Genomic DNA, 16,179 nt, shown 5'->3' with positions numbered 1-16,179 from the left:
GATAGGTGTTCGTTTTCTTATGCAGACGAGCACTTTTGTTACGTAGCTTGTTTACTGAGCGACGCTTCCAACTGTGCTGAAATGACGGAGTTGGTGGAGCGTTAACTTGCAGAGCTGAACGCCAGACTCATTCCTCATTCCTATGGTTTTGTTGTGCCCGTATTACTCATCAATACGTGGTCGTGTTTAGCCTTTAAACATCACATGTGTGCCTTGAGCTAGCAACAGTCTAGGTTAAAACAGTAGCTTACACGGTCATAGTTTTAGTGTATGCATGATCAATTAAAAACAGTATTTACAGTAAGACATGGCAGCAAATAAAAAAATGTCACAGTTAACTGAAGTGCATGGAATGCAATAGCTTTACATGGAATTCAAACTTCATACCATTTTTTTTTTTTAATAATATATGATCTGTGTTTAGTGACCAGTGTGTAGTGTTACTACAAAGGTAATTGCAATTTTACATAGGTAAAATATAATGGGCTTCTAAACATGCAGCAAGTTGAGTCGACACGACGCCGTTGCGGTCAAAACTCCTTAGTGTCTTTATTTTCAAACAGGTGGAGTCTTTGCTCGGCTGTCAGACCTTCCTTCAGACTCTGGAGGGATGAAGAGAGAAGAAGCAGATGTTAGTAATGACTAGTGTGGGGGGGGGGAGGGATCATTACAGCATAGTGTTGCACTATTTTCTTTCTATTGACACACAGATGCCAAGAATCAATCTTTTGTTAATCTAAATTGCCCATGAGAATGTAACTTTTTGGTATTAGGGTTATAAAAAATTTTTTGGGGCAAAATTTCTTTTTGGGCAAATCCCATTTTGCAGCAATACTATTGAAGTGACATGATACAGATGTTGACAAAGTCATATTTTGGGGACATCATTTGAAGTTGGAAAAAAAAAGGTGATAAAGTGCCATTTATCGCAGAATACGGCAAAAGGTGTCATCTGGTGAAATCAGTATCGAGACGATATCGTCCCCCAGTGAATTAATCAACTCATAAGAGCCCACACCCTCCATGACAGCTGATTGCAAACCCTTCTAAACCCTGTGTGCTATGGAGCCCTGAGAGCTCTTATAACAATGGCTAAATCATTTCATCCACCAAGCTAATACTAACATAGCTAGTCAGCTAACACTAAATTCAGTTCTCATGCAGTGGTGCTCATAAGTTTACATACCCATGCTTAAGGTATTTAAAAAAAGGAATAAAAAAATCATGTTTTGGAAATTTATCTTAATGCCTTAATTGAAAAATTAGGTCAAATCCGACCTTTAAGGACACCAATTTTCTTTGTGAATGAATAATGTATTGTAAATAAATAAATGTTCTTCCTTAAAATACAGGAGGCATAAGTACAAATACCCCTATGTTAAATTCCAATAGAGGCAGGCAGATTTTTAGTATTAAAAGCCAGTTATTTCATGGATCAGGATACTGTGCACCCTGATAAAGTTCCCTTGGCCTTCGGAATGAAAATGCCCCCCCCCCCCCCCCCCCCCCCCCCCCCCCCCCCCCCCATGTCGTCACATACCCTTCACCATACACAGAGATTGGCCTGGTTTTATCTCAGTTAGACTAATTTGGTTTGATTTCCATTGAGAGATGATTTTATGGAAAGTATCCCATGCTAATCTCTATGTATGGTGAAGGGTATGTGATAATGTGTGTGTGTATGTGTGGGGGGGGCTATTGTAATTCCAAAGGCCAAGGGAACTTTATCAGGATGCATAGTATCCTGATCCATAAAATAACTGGCCTTTAATAATAAAAATGTGCCTGCCTCTATGGGAGTTTAACATAGGGGGGTGTATACTTAGGCCCCCTGTATTTTAAGGAAGAACATTTATTTAATTACAATACATTATTCATTCACAATAAAAAATTGGCGTCCTTAAAGGTTGGATTTTACCTCATTTTTTAATTAAGGCATTAAGATAAATTTCCAAAACATGATTTTTTTTTTATTTCTCTTTTTAATCAACTTAAGCGTGGGCATGTACACTTATGAGCACCACTGTACAATATACTGTAGCATTAGTTGCAGAAAGACGTACTTAAACTGAATACATTTATTAGAACAACTTTGATTGGTACCCTTTTATAATGACTAATAAATGATTGTCTTTTTAAATGCAGGTTTTTGACTTCATTGTGTGATCATTGACATTTTGAGGGGTGTGAGGTTTAATGTTTCTTTTCTCATAATGTCAAACTAAACTAAAACTCAATAGCTTTATCTAGATATCTTTGTTAGTTTTAGATTGCTGGCTCAAAATCTCAAAAAAAAGCTATTGTTCCAAGAGAGATGCTACAGCCGTACAGAGTACATGGGATGATTAAAATCCCCTGCACGGCAGTTTTACGACAAAAGTAAGCTGGGTGCTGGTGCCCTATGTTTTAGATCCCAGTGTTTTCTTGCTTGTCTGGGGGATCCATAGCAGCTCATTCACAAAATGTATGGCCACTAATGTGAAGGACACACATTTGTAAATAACTTTCCTCACCATCACGTTGTCTGTGGAATGGGCTATTTGTGCATATTCATGTGAAGTAGTGACTGAGATCTATTGTAAGAGGTGGTGGACAAGAGGATGTGCTTAAACCATCTGGTTTGCTTTACCTAAAAGGAGAAGGGGAAGGAGGCCTACACGTCTTCAGCGGCCCTAACTGTCCCAGGGCATGTCTCGAATCACAGACTGAGGACAGAAGGGGGGAAAACACACCAGCAAGTGTGTGTTAGACTACTGTGGTGTAACACTGCATCACAATCCCGCAGATACAAAGGCCGCAGTCTTGATGGAGTCACACAATAGATTTTTTTTGCAAGAACAATGCCAACAATGATGCGACGTTGGGCATGCAATGCTGCGTGCAACCTTGCAAGTGACCAGTAGATGGCAGTAAGTAATTTGAAACCGCTTCTTTGGTGGGAGATCTCTAATGTCAAAACATTTGGCAATTGGCTCTGTCAGTTGTGAATTTGTTGCGGCTTAAGCAATATGACAATGGTTGATACAGATCCATAAAAAAATCCAGCATTAACACCACAGTGGGATGAAGGCGCGATTTGATTCGTCATTAGCTCCTCAACAGGAAACCCACCTTTGACCTCATGGTGCGCTCCGAGCGTTTGGCTGCAGCGGCCGCCATCTTTAGGATGTCAGGGTTGCTTTTTGACTTCATGATATCTAGGAGGGAAAAGGTGATACAATTTAAATGGGAAACAAAAGAGAAAGGGTGTAGTCCTCTGGTGTACTGAATGGGCTTCACCCAACAACCACCACATCCATTTTTGATTGGCACCTATGAGTGATTGTAGAGAGCTTGTCGAATTCACCAATTATCTCTTAAAGATAATGTAGTAAGGTGGTCCCTAGCTGTTATACCAGGTGTGTACCAAAAGTTTGCCTTTTACCAAAGGTGGGGAAAAAAAACACTTGTGTGACTTAAATATCATAATGCCTTATGGAAATGCAACGTTAATTCCAGCCGAGGACCTTTGTGGCATGCTTTCTCGCTCATTTCCTGTGATTTATGTGTTTATTTCTTTTTTCTTGCTAAAACTGCTGCTGGACTTTTCAATTTCCTCGCGGGAGTCATCCCAAAACGATTAATAAAGAGAAGTCTAAGTCTATCTCTCTTTTATCGCTACAGTCTCTGATAAAGGCATACAATGCACCCCAAAACTTGTGAAAAACAAACTACAAAACACAACGCGATAATAATATCTATTTTAAAGAATATTTTGGTGTGGCCACTTTTATGGTTTTAAAGTTATCTCAGTCTAAGGCTCGTTTCACACCGCCCTGACAGCTGCCTACTTTCAAGAGCGTTCCCGCAAAAAGCCAAATATTTAAAAAAAAACAAAGAAAAAGTTGAATATAGTGTAATAAATGTAAACTTCTGATAATAACCGCCGGGTGGCATAGCAGCATCTGTGTGTGTTCACGTGGCGGGCAACCGCTTCAAACTCGTACTCTGGTGAACAAAACTGCTTCCCCTCTGCTGCCTTCCCTTCATTGAAATGACTGGAGGCGCTGAGTTGGACTGGAAAAGTCCAAAACTATCTTCTAGTAGTTCGTACCATATCCCCCTCGCTCCACCTCCTCCAGCGACGGCTCCCCAAGTGCCTCATGGGCCAGTTGCAGCTGGTCCTTGAGCCGGCTCAGGTCCCGCTCTGCTTTGGCCTTAACGATGCTCAGCTCTGTGTAGATGTCCTTGTACTTATCTGCTGCGTATTTCTTGTCCTGAAAACACATTGTTTGGCATTTCAGATAAAGGCTGTTCATGTCGTCTCTCGGCTAGGAATTCATGGACGTCCCCCAGTTAAAAGGGCTTTCTACTGCTATCTTAAAAGAAGAAGAACAAAAAAAAAAAAAAACACTGTACTCGTTGGGCAGCTTGGAGTTCGTCTTTCAGGGAGTTGATTTCCTGCTTCAGGTACTGGACCTCTGACTCCTTTACCCTCAGCATCACCTAAGAAAAGGTGGAGAAAAGGAGGGCACATTAGTGCTCCAGAGTGCAACCATTTTGCTCGCACATAAGACCGAAAAGTGTGAAAAGTTTGATCAGCTGTGCCTGGTGCAATGCAATAGCTCTAGTTTAGGCAGAGTAAGACATGCAATGCATTTAAATGGATATTATTCAGATATATGAGCCATATTTTCCTGTAGATGTTTATTGTATATTAAATCAGTAACACTTTTACTTCTAAAAAGTGGTTAGACATGCTTTCCCATTGCAATGTGTCCGGTTAGAAACGTGAGAGGATACCACTGAAGTTCCCACACACGTTGAACTGAAGTTGAGATCTGGTCCTGAAAATTATGATTATAAAACAATTACCTAACCTGGTAAGCATGATGTACATACCTAACAAGTCCAAATATGGTAATAACATGTGAGACATTCAAAGTCAATAACGCCTAAAATGTACTATTGCAGCGCCATGAATTTAATTATTTATATATATATATATATATATATATATATATATATATATATATATATATATATATATATAAGTATTTTGGATGCACTGAAACTATAAATGAAAAGATTTATAAAATTGTAGGTGCACTAGTGCAGCCAATGTAAAAAGTTAGTCCGCAGCCATGCGCATCTTTATATTTTCTTGATTTGTTTGAAGGAATTTTGAGCTTACTTCTAACTCATAGAGCTCTTTTCCATGTATTGTGGTGTTTGAGTCTCCTACTCCATCCTCTGATGTCATGGAGCGCATCTTGGTGATCTCTGCTGCGAGGCGATTGTTCAGCTCCTAATAATGCCACAAAGAAGAACCTTAGAACAGTTGCTTTCAAAGATTTTAAATTGTATTAATAGTGTCAAATCAGAAACAGAAATGATCTCAGGACACTTTCCACATAGGGCAGATCTAGACAGAGTTCCTGAGGAAATATTTGCACACGGGTGTGTTGTGTGTACCGGTGATTGTGTTTTTTGTGATGGTGTGTGTCTGCACCTGGTTGTGTGCGTTGAGCTCCTGGTTCTCTCTCTGACACTGCCTGAGGGCCTGTCTCTCGGCCTCCAGCGCCTGGGCCAGGTGGGCGTTTTCTAGGCATTTCTGGGAATACTGCTCCGACAACACCTCGATCTCTCGCTGGAACGAACACAGCTCCTCCCTGAAACGCAGCACAATACCACACAGAGAAAATCGTACAGCACTAGTTTGGGTGCAGGAGTAAAAGGGTGCAAACACAGCTAGATGAAAAGGTTTGGTTTAGTTAACAAGTCAATCCATAACAAAGTTTATAGGGTGGAATGAGGATCATGAAAACACTGGCGCTGTGTCTGTATATCCATGTTTAGCTGTGTCTCATATAGCTACTGCAGGCATCATTTGCTGTGGATAAGATTGACAAGCTGGCAGGTGTTTTCATTTTTTTGGAAGTACAAGGGATCTTTAGATGAAAATCAAATACCGCTGCAGGGCCCTTGCATCTCTCTGCATGTTCTACTGGCAGAACACAGGTGCTTTTCTGGGACCATCTGACACTACGTGGACAAATTAGACGTGTATTCCTGCGTGGAGTGCGTGGCAATGGAAATGATGTATTTTGTACTACTTTATGCAGCAAGAAATGTAACCTTCTCATTGATTTCATGTTGTTTCTGGAGAAGGAGAACCAGGAAATGAGTCGGGAGGAATGCAACGCTGCCAGACACAACATGCGTTGACGCATGAAGTCGTTGCATTTTTGGGGAGGTGCATGCTAGGCTACAGCGTAGGCTCGTGTCTCTGCGTACCTATATACATAGCCACGGTGTAGATTTTACACAAAGGTATAACTCATGCTTACCACAGTAGCTTTGTATTTCAACACCACACTACATTTACATATACACTGGATAACTTACTCATGCTGTTTGTGAATCTCTTCTATATCTGCATTTTCTGTGTTGTTGTTGGCCTTGCGAGCCTTGTCCAGCTCCTTCTCCAACTCGGTCCGGTGGGCGTTTTTCATCGCTTCAATTGCTAAAGTAACAGAAAAAAAACACAAATTTCATACTTTGTTCAAAACCAAAAATATTACTAAACGTAGGGTAAGCAAATTAAACATTAACATTTTAAGTTACACTAGTAACACATGAGCACATTGGCAGCACTGTTCTCTGGTTTCATGCGTTAGGTCAAAGGTTATGTTTAGGATGTTACTCACCAGCAATGGTGGCCGCTGTCTCCTCTGCCAGCAGTCGCTCTTTCTCTTCATGCAGGTTCTCCAGCTCTCTCTGGTGTTTCCTCTGCAGCTCATCTATTACCTTTTGATGGGACTCCTCCATGGCAGCAAAGCCCCTCTCACAGGTGGCCTAAGAAACAGAAAAAAAACATGGTGCGACAGTGAGTTCCTGGGCCTTTTGGACATGGACCAAAAGGTTCTCCTGACCATATATGGTGAGCAGGAATGAAACCCTGGGCCCTACAATACAAGCCCCACATCACCATGGGCATTCATTTTCCAGCCAATAACTTGCAAGCTACAGCCTGTTAGCCATGAGCAAATTGAGCCTGTGTGTACAAAAAGAGAAAAGGTATGACGGGATACGCAAAACTCTGAAGGAATGCATAGACAATGGAAAATGAAGATAACAAAGCATTTGCAGCCCTTTTTTATCCACAGCTAATCCAGCTAAAGCTGTAGTCTGCAGCAAAATTGGCCAATAGACCAAATCTTTGAATGTAGGGTTAAGAAGAAAGTCTAATAAAATCCTGAAAAGCGGTCTGAGACACTGCAGTTGAATGTTTCTTCAGCATGGGGCATTTTAGCAGTCAGCTTGCCAAACTAGCACCATTGGGTAGTATGGAGAAAGAGAGAAGAAGGAATCCTAGTCAACACACGTTTAGACAAATCCATTACACTGCTATTGTGACTACAGTGCAAGTTTCCACAAGAAGAGATTTCAATGGCCTTTCCACTAGTCTAGCTAAAAACCTTGTCCTGATTCCGGCTTCTATTCACTGCGACTAATCTGAGGACTCTGCCCTGGCCTGCAGGCCTGTCTCTGCTTAAATCTAGCGCCAGCCAAACAGGGAAAATGGAGGTCCAGTGTGTTTTTACAGGGATAAACCCCGAGAGCTCAGACCCAGGAACCTACTGCGTGAGGCTGAAACATCTCCCGCACAGAGCAAATGTAAACATCCTGATCTGACATCCGACCACTCACAAGCTTTATTTAGAAGCATGTGAGACTATGCATCGTGTGTGTTAAGATATCCTGAGTTATAGTGGGTCGTGGATCTAGAAACTGCAGCGGATTAAGTTAGCCAAGATGTAAGATTGACTGTCTGAGCATCCAAAACTGTTTAACACTCCACCCCATAAAACTTACTTACTGTCACACTTTAAAAAGTCCTGATCTTTGTGTCACAAAGTTGTCTCTCTAATCTACACTAGGGCTGTCAACAAATATTCTAAATTTGAATATAAATTTCATTTGTATATGAAAACACCGCCGGTGTCTGCCTTGCAAACATTATATACAATATTAACTTATTATTTATTTTTGCAATGTGGAGGTGTGTAGATCTTTTAAAGTAAATGTTGTAGTTATGTATCCGATTGTAATGGTTAGCACTCTTAAGAACAAAATGCCCAAAAATAGTTAAAAAATATATTCAAAATGTTCAAAAATATTCAAACCTACGTGTTTTTGTTTTTTAGAAGGACCATTCTGACGTCATTTGGCCGCCATTGCAACGAGTCAAAGATTATCGTATCTAAACTTTGATTTGTTGCTCTTCTTTTAAAACATTTTTTTCCACATTTTCATGATTCCATTACCATTTTGGAAGAATCTTTGAGATTAACTTTAAATTAAACAATTCAACTGACAGTTGCAGTTGCAAAACTTGATTTATTACCTCAGTAAACATTTTCATAATGAGTTTATGGTCTCAATCGCTAGTTTTAAATCTTCTGCAACACAGATTGATGTTAATTTCTTGAATTACGGTCTCGTTAATTTTAATATCAACAAAAAAGCGGGGGGTGTTTTAGGGCGTGGCTATCATGTGATTGACAGTGAAAGTGTGGTAGATCTAAAATTGTCAGTCGCAATCAGGATCGCTGCGCCCATAACAGCAAACCCAACGACTCATATCAGATCTCCTCACAAACCAATGGGGGACGTCACACATGTCCTGTCCACTGATTTTACAGTCAATGGTGTCTATAGCCATGAGTAACACTCTGTTGAGCTTTAATTAAATGGACTCTTTTTGGTTGTCTTGAGCACCATAAAAAGTTGTTAGGGCTGCCCACTGAAAGGTGAATATTCAAATCCTTTTTTTCCGTCCTAGTGAGTGCTCCTTGCTCGAACGCTTTCTTTGGGGTAAAAACATTCCACTACGCTAATTTATCCCGTCTGCTCGGTAGAGAGATCAGCGACGGGCAGCTGCAGAACGATATAATGCATCTTCTGCCCTCTGCTTTAAATGGAGAATTTACAGCTCACAGCAGATTGCCCTTTGTTTGATATCTAGTGTAAATAACTGTAAGTTATTTTACTGGATTGCCTATTAGCCAAATGCTTCAAACGAATTTAAATTAGGCTTTTATTGTGATGGGTAAATGGAAGAGTGAAGCTGTAATATTATGCACTGCCACGTCAATATGGGAGTTGATAAAAGTATGTTGGCCATCTCTGTTCACACTGGGCTTAATTACGGTTTTGTCCCCTAAAACCAAAAAAAGTGTTATTAAATAACTTTTATTGAAAACAAGTGTTGTCTTTTGTTGTATTACAAAATTCCTTTCACCTCCATCTTCTTTAGGGGTAAGTGAGTTATTTCAGTTAGTTGGGTGAATTGACCCTTTATCATGACAAAGTACGAAAGACCACGCCTGAAGGTTTATTCCTGACTTTGTGACTAGTCCTTTTACAAAATAAAGTCAAGGTCTGCTTACTAGCTAGTCCCAGAGCGTTCAACAACATTTTGCTGTCTCCACCTGTAAATATTCAACAACTTTATCCATGGAGTTGTCCCATATAAGTTCCATACTTGAGATACGTCATCACAACTGAGCTAACAACTTAATTTTCTGCTGAGGTGCGCGAGGTGCAGTTGAGGGCAGAGAGTAGACTTAAAGTAGAGTTAAAATGACTTAAGTCAAATAGTTGAAAAGTTATGTCATCAACGGTTTCTCTGAAAAAGTAGGAATTAAAATGAAACCGTTAGTAGAAAAGAAAAGGCATGAGACCCAAATTAAGCTCATAGCTAAAATAATCAAATTGATAACTATAATTATTCAAAAGTTAAAATGTGTCCAAAAATTACATTTTTATTTTTTATATTAAATGGTTAGCTTATAAGCACATTGAGCTAAAACCAGAGGAACTCATTTCAGAGGAGAATAGGAATATATGATGATGTGGTGTAAAAGAATCTGATGACTTCTGTTGATTTTTTGGAGGTTATTTAACGTTCCAGTTACTCAAAGTGATGAAAACTCCAACAAAATGGGTTCCTCAAAACACGACCACTACAGAGCCGATGATCACAAAAACCTATAGGTTAGTTTCCATGCAACACAGAAGAAAAAGTGGTTCACAGAACAAAGAGCAAGAGTAGGGTAAGCGAGGTTAGGAAGGGGAGTGGTTTTTTTGGGGGGGTGGGGAGGGGACACAAGGGACACAAGGTATCACAGATGGAGGACGGCAAGGACAAGGAGCGCTTCCACCTTCAGGTTTTCCAGGTCTTTCTCGTATTTCAGCCGTAGAGTCGTAATGTCTCCCTGCTCTTCGCGGCGTCTCATCTCTTGGGTCATGACCGAGACTTGGACGACCAGCTCTTGGACGCGCTCCTTCAGGGTGGATGTCTGGGCCGAGGCGTGACGCAGCGGTCTGTCCTCGTCCGGGTTCGCCGGACTCATCATGCTTCTCAGCTCTTCCCTTTCCCGGTCAAACCGCTCCACGAGGTCCGTCCTCTCCATCGCGTGCTGCTTCTTAAGATTCTCCACGAAGTTCGTCAGCGAGTCGATCTCTTTCACGCTTTCTTCTGAGCAGACACGCAGTGTTTCACTGGCCACAGCGATTTCCTGCCTCAACTTTTCAGCTTCCTGCTCATAGCCGTCTTTGACCTCTTGTAGTTCCTTCCTATGCCTGGCTATCATGTCATGCTCAGTGTATTTGTCCAATGAGTCTATGGGCTCCCCATCGGACTGGATCAAAGGTTTTGGCCCTGTGGCAGTTTCCAAAGAAGTCTCAGATAGATTCTGAAGATCTGACAGTTTGGACTCAAGATCTTTGATGGCTTCTCTCAATTTAGGACAATTTAAACAATCCAAGCTACCGATCTGAACTTCTCTCTGTTTTTGCTTTAATTCTTTCTCGTGTTGGATTTTCAGCCTAGTGATTACATAAGACATGTAGGCTTCTTTAAGAGCATCAAACAGATGTCCAGAGGACTGTTTCAGTATTTGACCGAAATCAAAGCTCGTTAGAGCCAAAGACACAAGCTGGTCATCTTCGGCCAAGCTCACACTGGAAGCGATCTGCTTCAAACCATTTGATCTCGCCTCCAAGTTCTCAATTAACTCTTTGAGAATGAGATCATTTGTTTCATTATCAAGCCATCTGTACATGGCTGCAAAATCGTGCTCTGTCACAACCTCTCTCTCAACTTCTTCTTGTGGACAAGTTCTCCTAATCAAGAGCATTAAGTGCTTCTGTGCCATCATCTGTTGTGCCACATGTCTTTCACAGCTGTGTCTGTTTTCCTCTGTTTGGATTTTCGATGATCCCAACAGCTGGCTCCAAAACTCTCCCTCAATTACCAACCTCATGTCCGACTGACTCACACAGAGTGGCTCTTCTTTCGAATAACCGAATAAAGTGCTTTTTAAATCACTGAGCATTTTCTCTACATTACCATCTACCTTTGCCAACATCTCTAAAACCTGATTAATCGCCTCGGACCTCATCTCAATATCTTCTACTACTTGCTTTATAAGTCCTTTATCATTAACATGCTTCTCTCCTGCCTCAACACACTCGCTCAGTGTCCTTTCAACACCGGCTGTCTTTATTTCTAACTTCTCTTGTGACGTTCTTATATTGTTTTCTGCTTCCCTTAGCTTCGCTCTACTGACTTTCTCAGATTCCTGGTTGAGTGTGATAAGTTCACTGTTCCTGACTTCTAGTTCCAGACAGCGTTGCTCAGTAGACTGTAGGTTTGCCTCCATCTCAAATAATTTTGCTTGTGAGGCTTCAAGTAGCTCTTTTAGTTGCTCTGGGTGTAACTCCTTATCCTCATAATCTGTGTGAAAGCCTAGACCTTTCAGCGTGGCCTCTTTCAACTGCAGCTTCTTCTCAGTATCTTTCAAGCTGTTGCCAAGCTCCTCTAATGTAATTAGAGCTTCATGAAGCCTCAAGGATTTCTCATTCAGCTCCCTCTCGTAATACTCCCTGTCTATAGCGTTGGCCTCGTTTTCAGCCAGCTCAGCCTTCAGTCTTTTCATCTCTTCCATGACCAGATGATGCTGTTTTTCGCCCTGCTGGTTGATCAACTCAACTTTGAGTCTGTCAATTTCTCTGTCGGCCTCAGTCAGTTGATTCACTATCTCCTGACAACGTTGCTTCAATGCCCCGTTTTCACTAGTTAAAAGTTTAACCCTGTGAGAGAGCATTGCGTTTGACGCCTCATTCGTCTCCGAATGGTTGTCAATTTCTGAAAGCGGGCCGTAGGGGCTTTTTAGGCTTTCAGAACTTTGCTTCTGAACCTTTCCCACCAAATCCTCCATGGTTAGAAGATGGGCTTCATACTCACGAATGCTTTCTCCTGCCCTGGCTAAACTCTTCCTTAAGGTTTCATTTTCTATCTCCTGCTGGTAATTCCAGGTCTCCAAAAGCTTCTGTAGTTGATGTTTCTCTGCCCTCTCTTGATTATAACTATGGAATTTCAATAATTTTGCGAGCTCCTTTAGGGACAGAGGTTGACCAGCTATCAAGTCTTCAAGTTCTTGAATTGACTCTGTACTGTCCTGTAGCAGGAAGCTAACTGTTTTTTGGACAACTTCAGTGGGAGGGTCTTCCGGAATGGATAGATTTGGGGGTTCAGAAAAGTAAGGTTCCTTGATGGGGAGGTGAGAAAGTGAAAGGCCAAGCTGTGCCTGCATATTGCGCTTTTTCAGCTCCTGCAGCTTTAGGAGCTCTCTGGTCTCCTGGTACTTCTTTGTTAAACTCTGTGCTTGAGAACTAACCAGTTCGGGCCTCTTCGTCTGGGGCGTCACATCAGCCTCCAGACCCAAAGGGTGCTCCAGCTTGGAAAAGGGGACCAGACAGTTGGTTAACACACAGCAGGGGAGACACACAGCTTGCTAATAATTTTTAACTACCAATTATTTTCCTCATTCAAAAAGTGACATTACAAAATGATTTTCCATATAATCACAAATTTTGTAAATTAACAGTGGTGCAAAACAAAATCGAATTACCTTAATTTTCAATGGTTTGAATTCAAAGCAAATGAAAGAGATTAAATGACCAAGGTTAGTTAACCACAACAGAGCATGCACATTAAATGGTTAAAGTTTTTTCACGTGGTAAGTAATGCGATATTAGTTTCAGCTAGACAGTTTACTCAGAGATGGAAGGCATACCAGGTCCTTAAAACACATTTTCTTCATTCTCTGGTCCAAGTTCATGTCTTGCACCAAAACAATTGTTTTCTGAGTGGCGATAGTGAATATTATCAGACTAAAATCTAATGTCCCTTTTTAATTTTCAAACTTTTTCAATAATTCATTGTAAGTCACTTAACTATTCAATTTCTCAAACAAAAACAATTGCATACACTATAATCTAAAAAACACAGCAAAACTTAACTTAACTCAATCGTAAATAACTGATTCATCTATAAAAGTAATCATTCAGCCTCAAAATCATTCATACATCTACATCCAAGCACAGACATTCCATCAAAACAAATTTAATTAATTTATTTGTTAAAAAGAACAACAAATGGATGGTTTGTAGCAGTTAATAGAGGATGAGAATCTGGCATCCATGCAAATAATTAGAAAACAAGCAAAGAAGTTATCATTCATACATGTTGAGCCAAACATTTTAGCAAGTAAAGCTAACGTGCCAGTGACCATGGAGGGTACAATCACTCTAAATTCAAAAAATACAGAGATCAACTATTTTCAGCCAAGCTGCAAGAATTACAGCTGCAAAAATGAATCAATTAGTTGTCTACAATCAAATGAATCGTCAACTATTTTGATAATCGATTAATCAGTTTGAGTCATTCAAAACTCTCGGATTCCCGCTTCCAGCTCAGATTTCTAGTTTCTTCACTCCTCTATGACAGTAAACTGAACATCTTTGAGTTGAGGACAAAACAAGACCCTTGAGGATTTCATTGGACATTTTTGCACCATTCTCTGACCTTTCAGACCAAACAACTAACCGATTCATGACAGATTAATCAACAATGAAAATGTTTTAGTTACAGCCTTACAAAGAATAAGGCTAAAATTAAATCACCAAGTATGTAAATGTTACTAAGTGCAATGGACACATTGTTCCTATTTGAAACAGAAAGCGGCCCCTGAACAAAACGAGATAAACAATTACTTAATAAATAAAAGTTACCCTTTTGTGAACAATTTTTAGTGTCGGTAAAGGTAAGTACACTAGGCAAGCAAGTGAACGCGCATCTTGACTATTATATCGTTATATCGTTCGGGGTTCAAACCTTTTTTCTCTATAGCAACTTCAAAGTAATTTCACACGTGGTCCAACAAAGGCTGCAAGCTTAGTAACGATTGGACAAACATAGCACTCTGTCTAAAATGCCTACAACTGATTTGTCAAAAAACATTTATTTTCAATTCAGTGTGATATGTAGCTCAGACCAGCTCCAACGGGAATGTGAGAAAAACAGATGACCAACAAAAAAATAATCGCTATTAAAAGGCCCAAGCGGCGATTCCAAGCTCAAACCTTGATTTGAGCCATGCCACGTCCAGTTATTGTGCATTTAAAGTGCCCCCCTAGTGGTCAATTTGTATGAGACTTGCTGTGTATGTGTGAGGTCATTATGTTGACATTTCCTGGGAGTTTTGTGTTGATTGGACATTTAGTCATTTAAAGCCCGATTGGTGTTATATCACTTGCAGTTTGTTTGCATTCATAGCACCCCCTGGTGTTGAATTTGAATGAAAATTTCAGGCCGTGGTTCAGGTACTCCTGAAGACATATCCTGAGAGATTTGTGATGATTGGACAATGACTATGATATTTATAGTAAAATGTGTGTAATGCCACTCACCTATCTTCTGCTTATAGTGCCCCCCTAGTGGCGAATGTATATAAAACTGTCTGGGTACATCTGGGGCCCTTATCTGAGTTTTGTGATGATTGGGGATCTCAAAATTGTGTTTTTCAAAAAATTCAAAATGGGGGAAAGTTTTCTAGGCGGACCTTGTCCAGTACATGCACACCATTTCCAGTTATTCCCCCAAGTTTCATGTTTCAAGCTCATTCTATCAAGAATCTATACTTTTGTTAATCTCATCAAGAGAAATGTTCCCACTCTGTTAGAATACACATTATGCACAGGCCCGAAATATACATGCTAGGTACCTATACATGCACTAATGGAGAGATGTCAGCATGAGGGGGCTGCAGCTGTCAATGGACAAGCACCCCGAGCAGTTAGGGATTTGGTGTCTTGCTCAAGAGCACCAGGGGGTGAACTGGCACCTCTCCAGCTACCAGTCTACCACCATACTTTGGTCCGTATGGGGGATTTATACCAGCGGCCCTCTGGTTCCCAACCCAACTCCCTACAGACTGAGCTACTGCCACCCAATAATGACCCTATGCTCCTCGCCTGTGTAACACATCATAATCTCGCCCTTTCATCACGCTTCTCTTTACTCATTGTCAGCTGCTCATAGCTTGCCTTCTTCTCAAATACTAGGAAAGTGATAGCATGTTTAACTAGACTGTTTTCACAGCCTGACATTTGTTTAAGATTGGTGCACTTGACAGTAAGTAAAGACTAACCTAACCAATTGAAAAATGAAACAATGTTGGAAGCCTGCCATGCCCTTAAGCACACCAAGTCCAACAATCTAAAAGTGCCCTAAGTCTCTTTGTATAACACGAGGGACAAGCAACAGTTTCAGAGTAGGAATGGACTCACTTGCACTAACATGCATGCACAGCCACTTCATCTTTACATAGCAAATAGTTGTTCGCTGCAGAACTAATGCTCAAAATCTCATATGAAGAACCTTTTTTTTGAAATTCTTTGTCATGAAGAGTGAAATAATCCTCAAAAAGTCACATCATCAACCACAAAACTTATGTTCCTTGGTCCAAAATGAACTGCGAGCATGAGTTCATATATGACACACAGATAGGAGATTAACAAGTAGAAGCCAATGTAGTAATAAGATGTGAATGTTTTGGGGGTTTTTGTTTTTACATGCAATGAACTCATGCAAAGGCACATATCTGTAGCCATTGTGTTGCTTTGTTGTCAGTTTGTTTGATGTTTTCTTACATTATAATAAAACATGCAAAGAATGTTACAAAATGGAGGCAAAAACATTGCTCAATTGACAAATTGCAGGAAATCTAGAACAGGATGTCCCATCATAGCAGAGTCACATTCAGAGCAATGCAGCTGCACACCGAG

General features: G+C 40.6%; 1 protein-coding gene across 5 annotated transcripts in view; it reads right to left on the bottom strand.

The window, feature by feature from the left end:
* Positions 1 to 146: 146 nt before the first annotated feature.
* mprip (myosin phosphatase Rho interacting protein) overlaps positions 147 to 16,179 on the bottom strand; it is a 44,431-nt gene continuing 28,398 nt past the window's right edge. The window contains exons 16-25 of one of the 5 annotated variants that reach the window (XM_034861289.1): positions 10,209 to 12,788; positions 6,690 to 6,837; positions 6,388 to 6,505; positions 5,492 to 5,651; positions 5,174 to 5,287; positions 4,399 to 4,485; positions 4,094 to 4,256; positions 3,112 to 3,197; positions 2,630 to 2,705; positions 147 to 602 (exon numbers count right to left, since the gene is read on the bottom strand). In XM_034861289.1, coding sequence (XP_034717180.1) covers positions 2,673 to 2,705; positions 3,112 to 3,197; positions 4,094 to 4,256; positions 4,399 to 4,485; positions 5,174 to 5,287; positions 5,492 to 5,651; positions 6,388 to 6,505; positions 6,690 to 6,837; positions 10,209 to 12,788 — 3,489 coding nt within the window. In that variant the 3' untranslated portion in view covers positions 147 to 602; positions 2,630 to 2,672. Of the gene's footprint in view, positions 605 to 2,629; positions 2,706 to 3,111; positions 3,198 to 4,093; positions 4,257 to 4,398; positions 4,486 to 5,173; positions 5,288 to 5,491; positions 5,652 to 6,387; positions 6,506 to 6,689; positions 6,838 to 10,208; positions 12,789 to 16,179 lie in introns of all 5 variants that reach the window. The other 4 variants (XM_034861290.1, XM_034861288.1, XM_034861291.1 and 1 more) reach the window with 4 other exon arrangements.

Source organism: Etheostoma cragini, chromosome 21, assembly GCF_013103735.1.
Source record: "Etheostoma cragini isolate CJK2018 chromosome 21, CSU_Ecrag_1.0, whole genome shotgun sequence".
Classification (NCBI taxonomy): domain Eukaryota; kingdom Metazoa; phylum Chordata; class Actinopteri; order Perciformes; family Percidae; genus Etheostoma; species Etheostoma cragini.
The sequence above is the reverse complement of the archived record's forward strand: the minus strand, read 5'-3'. Positions and strand labels throughout refer to the sequence as shown.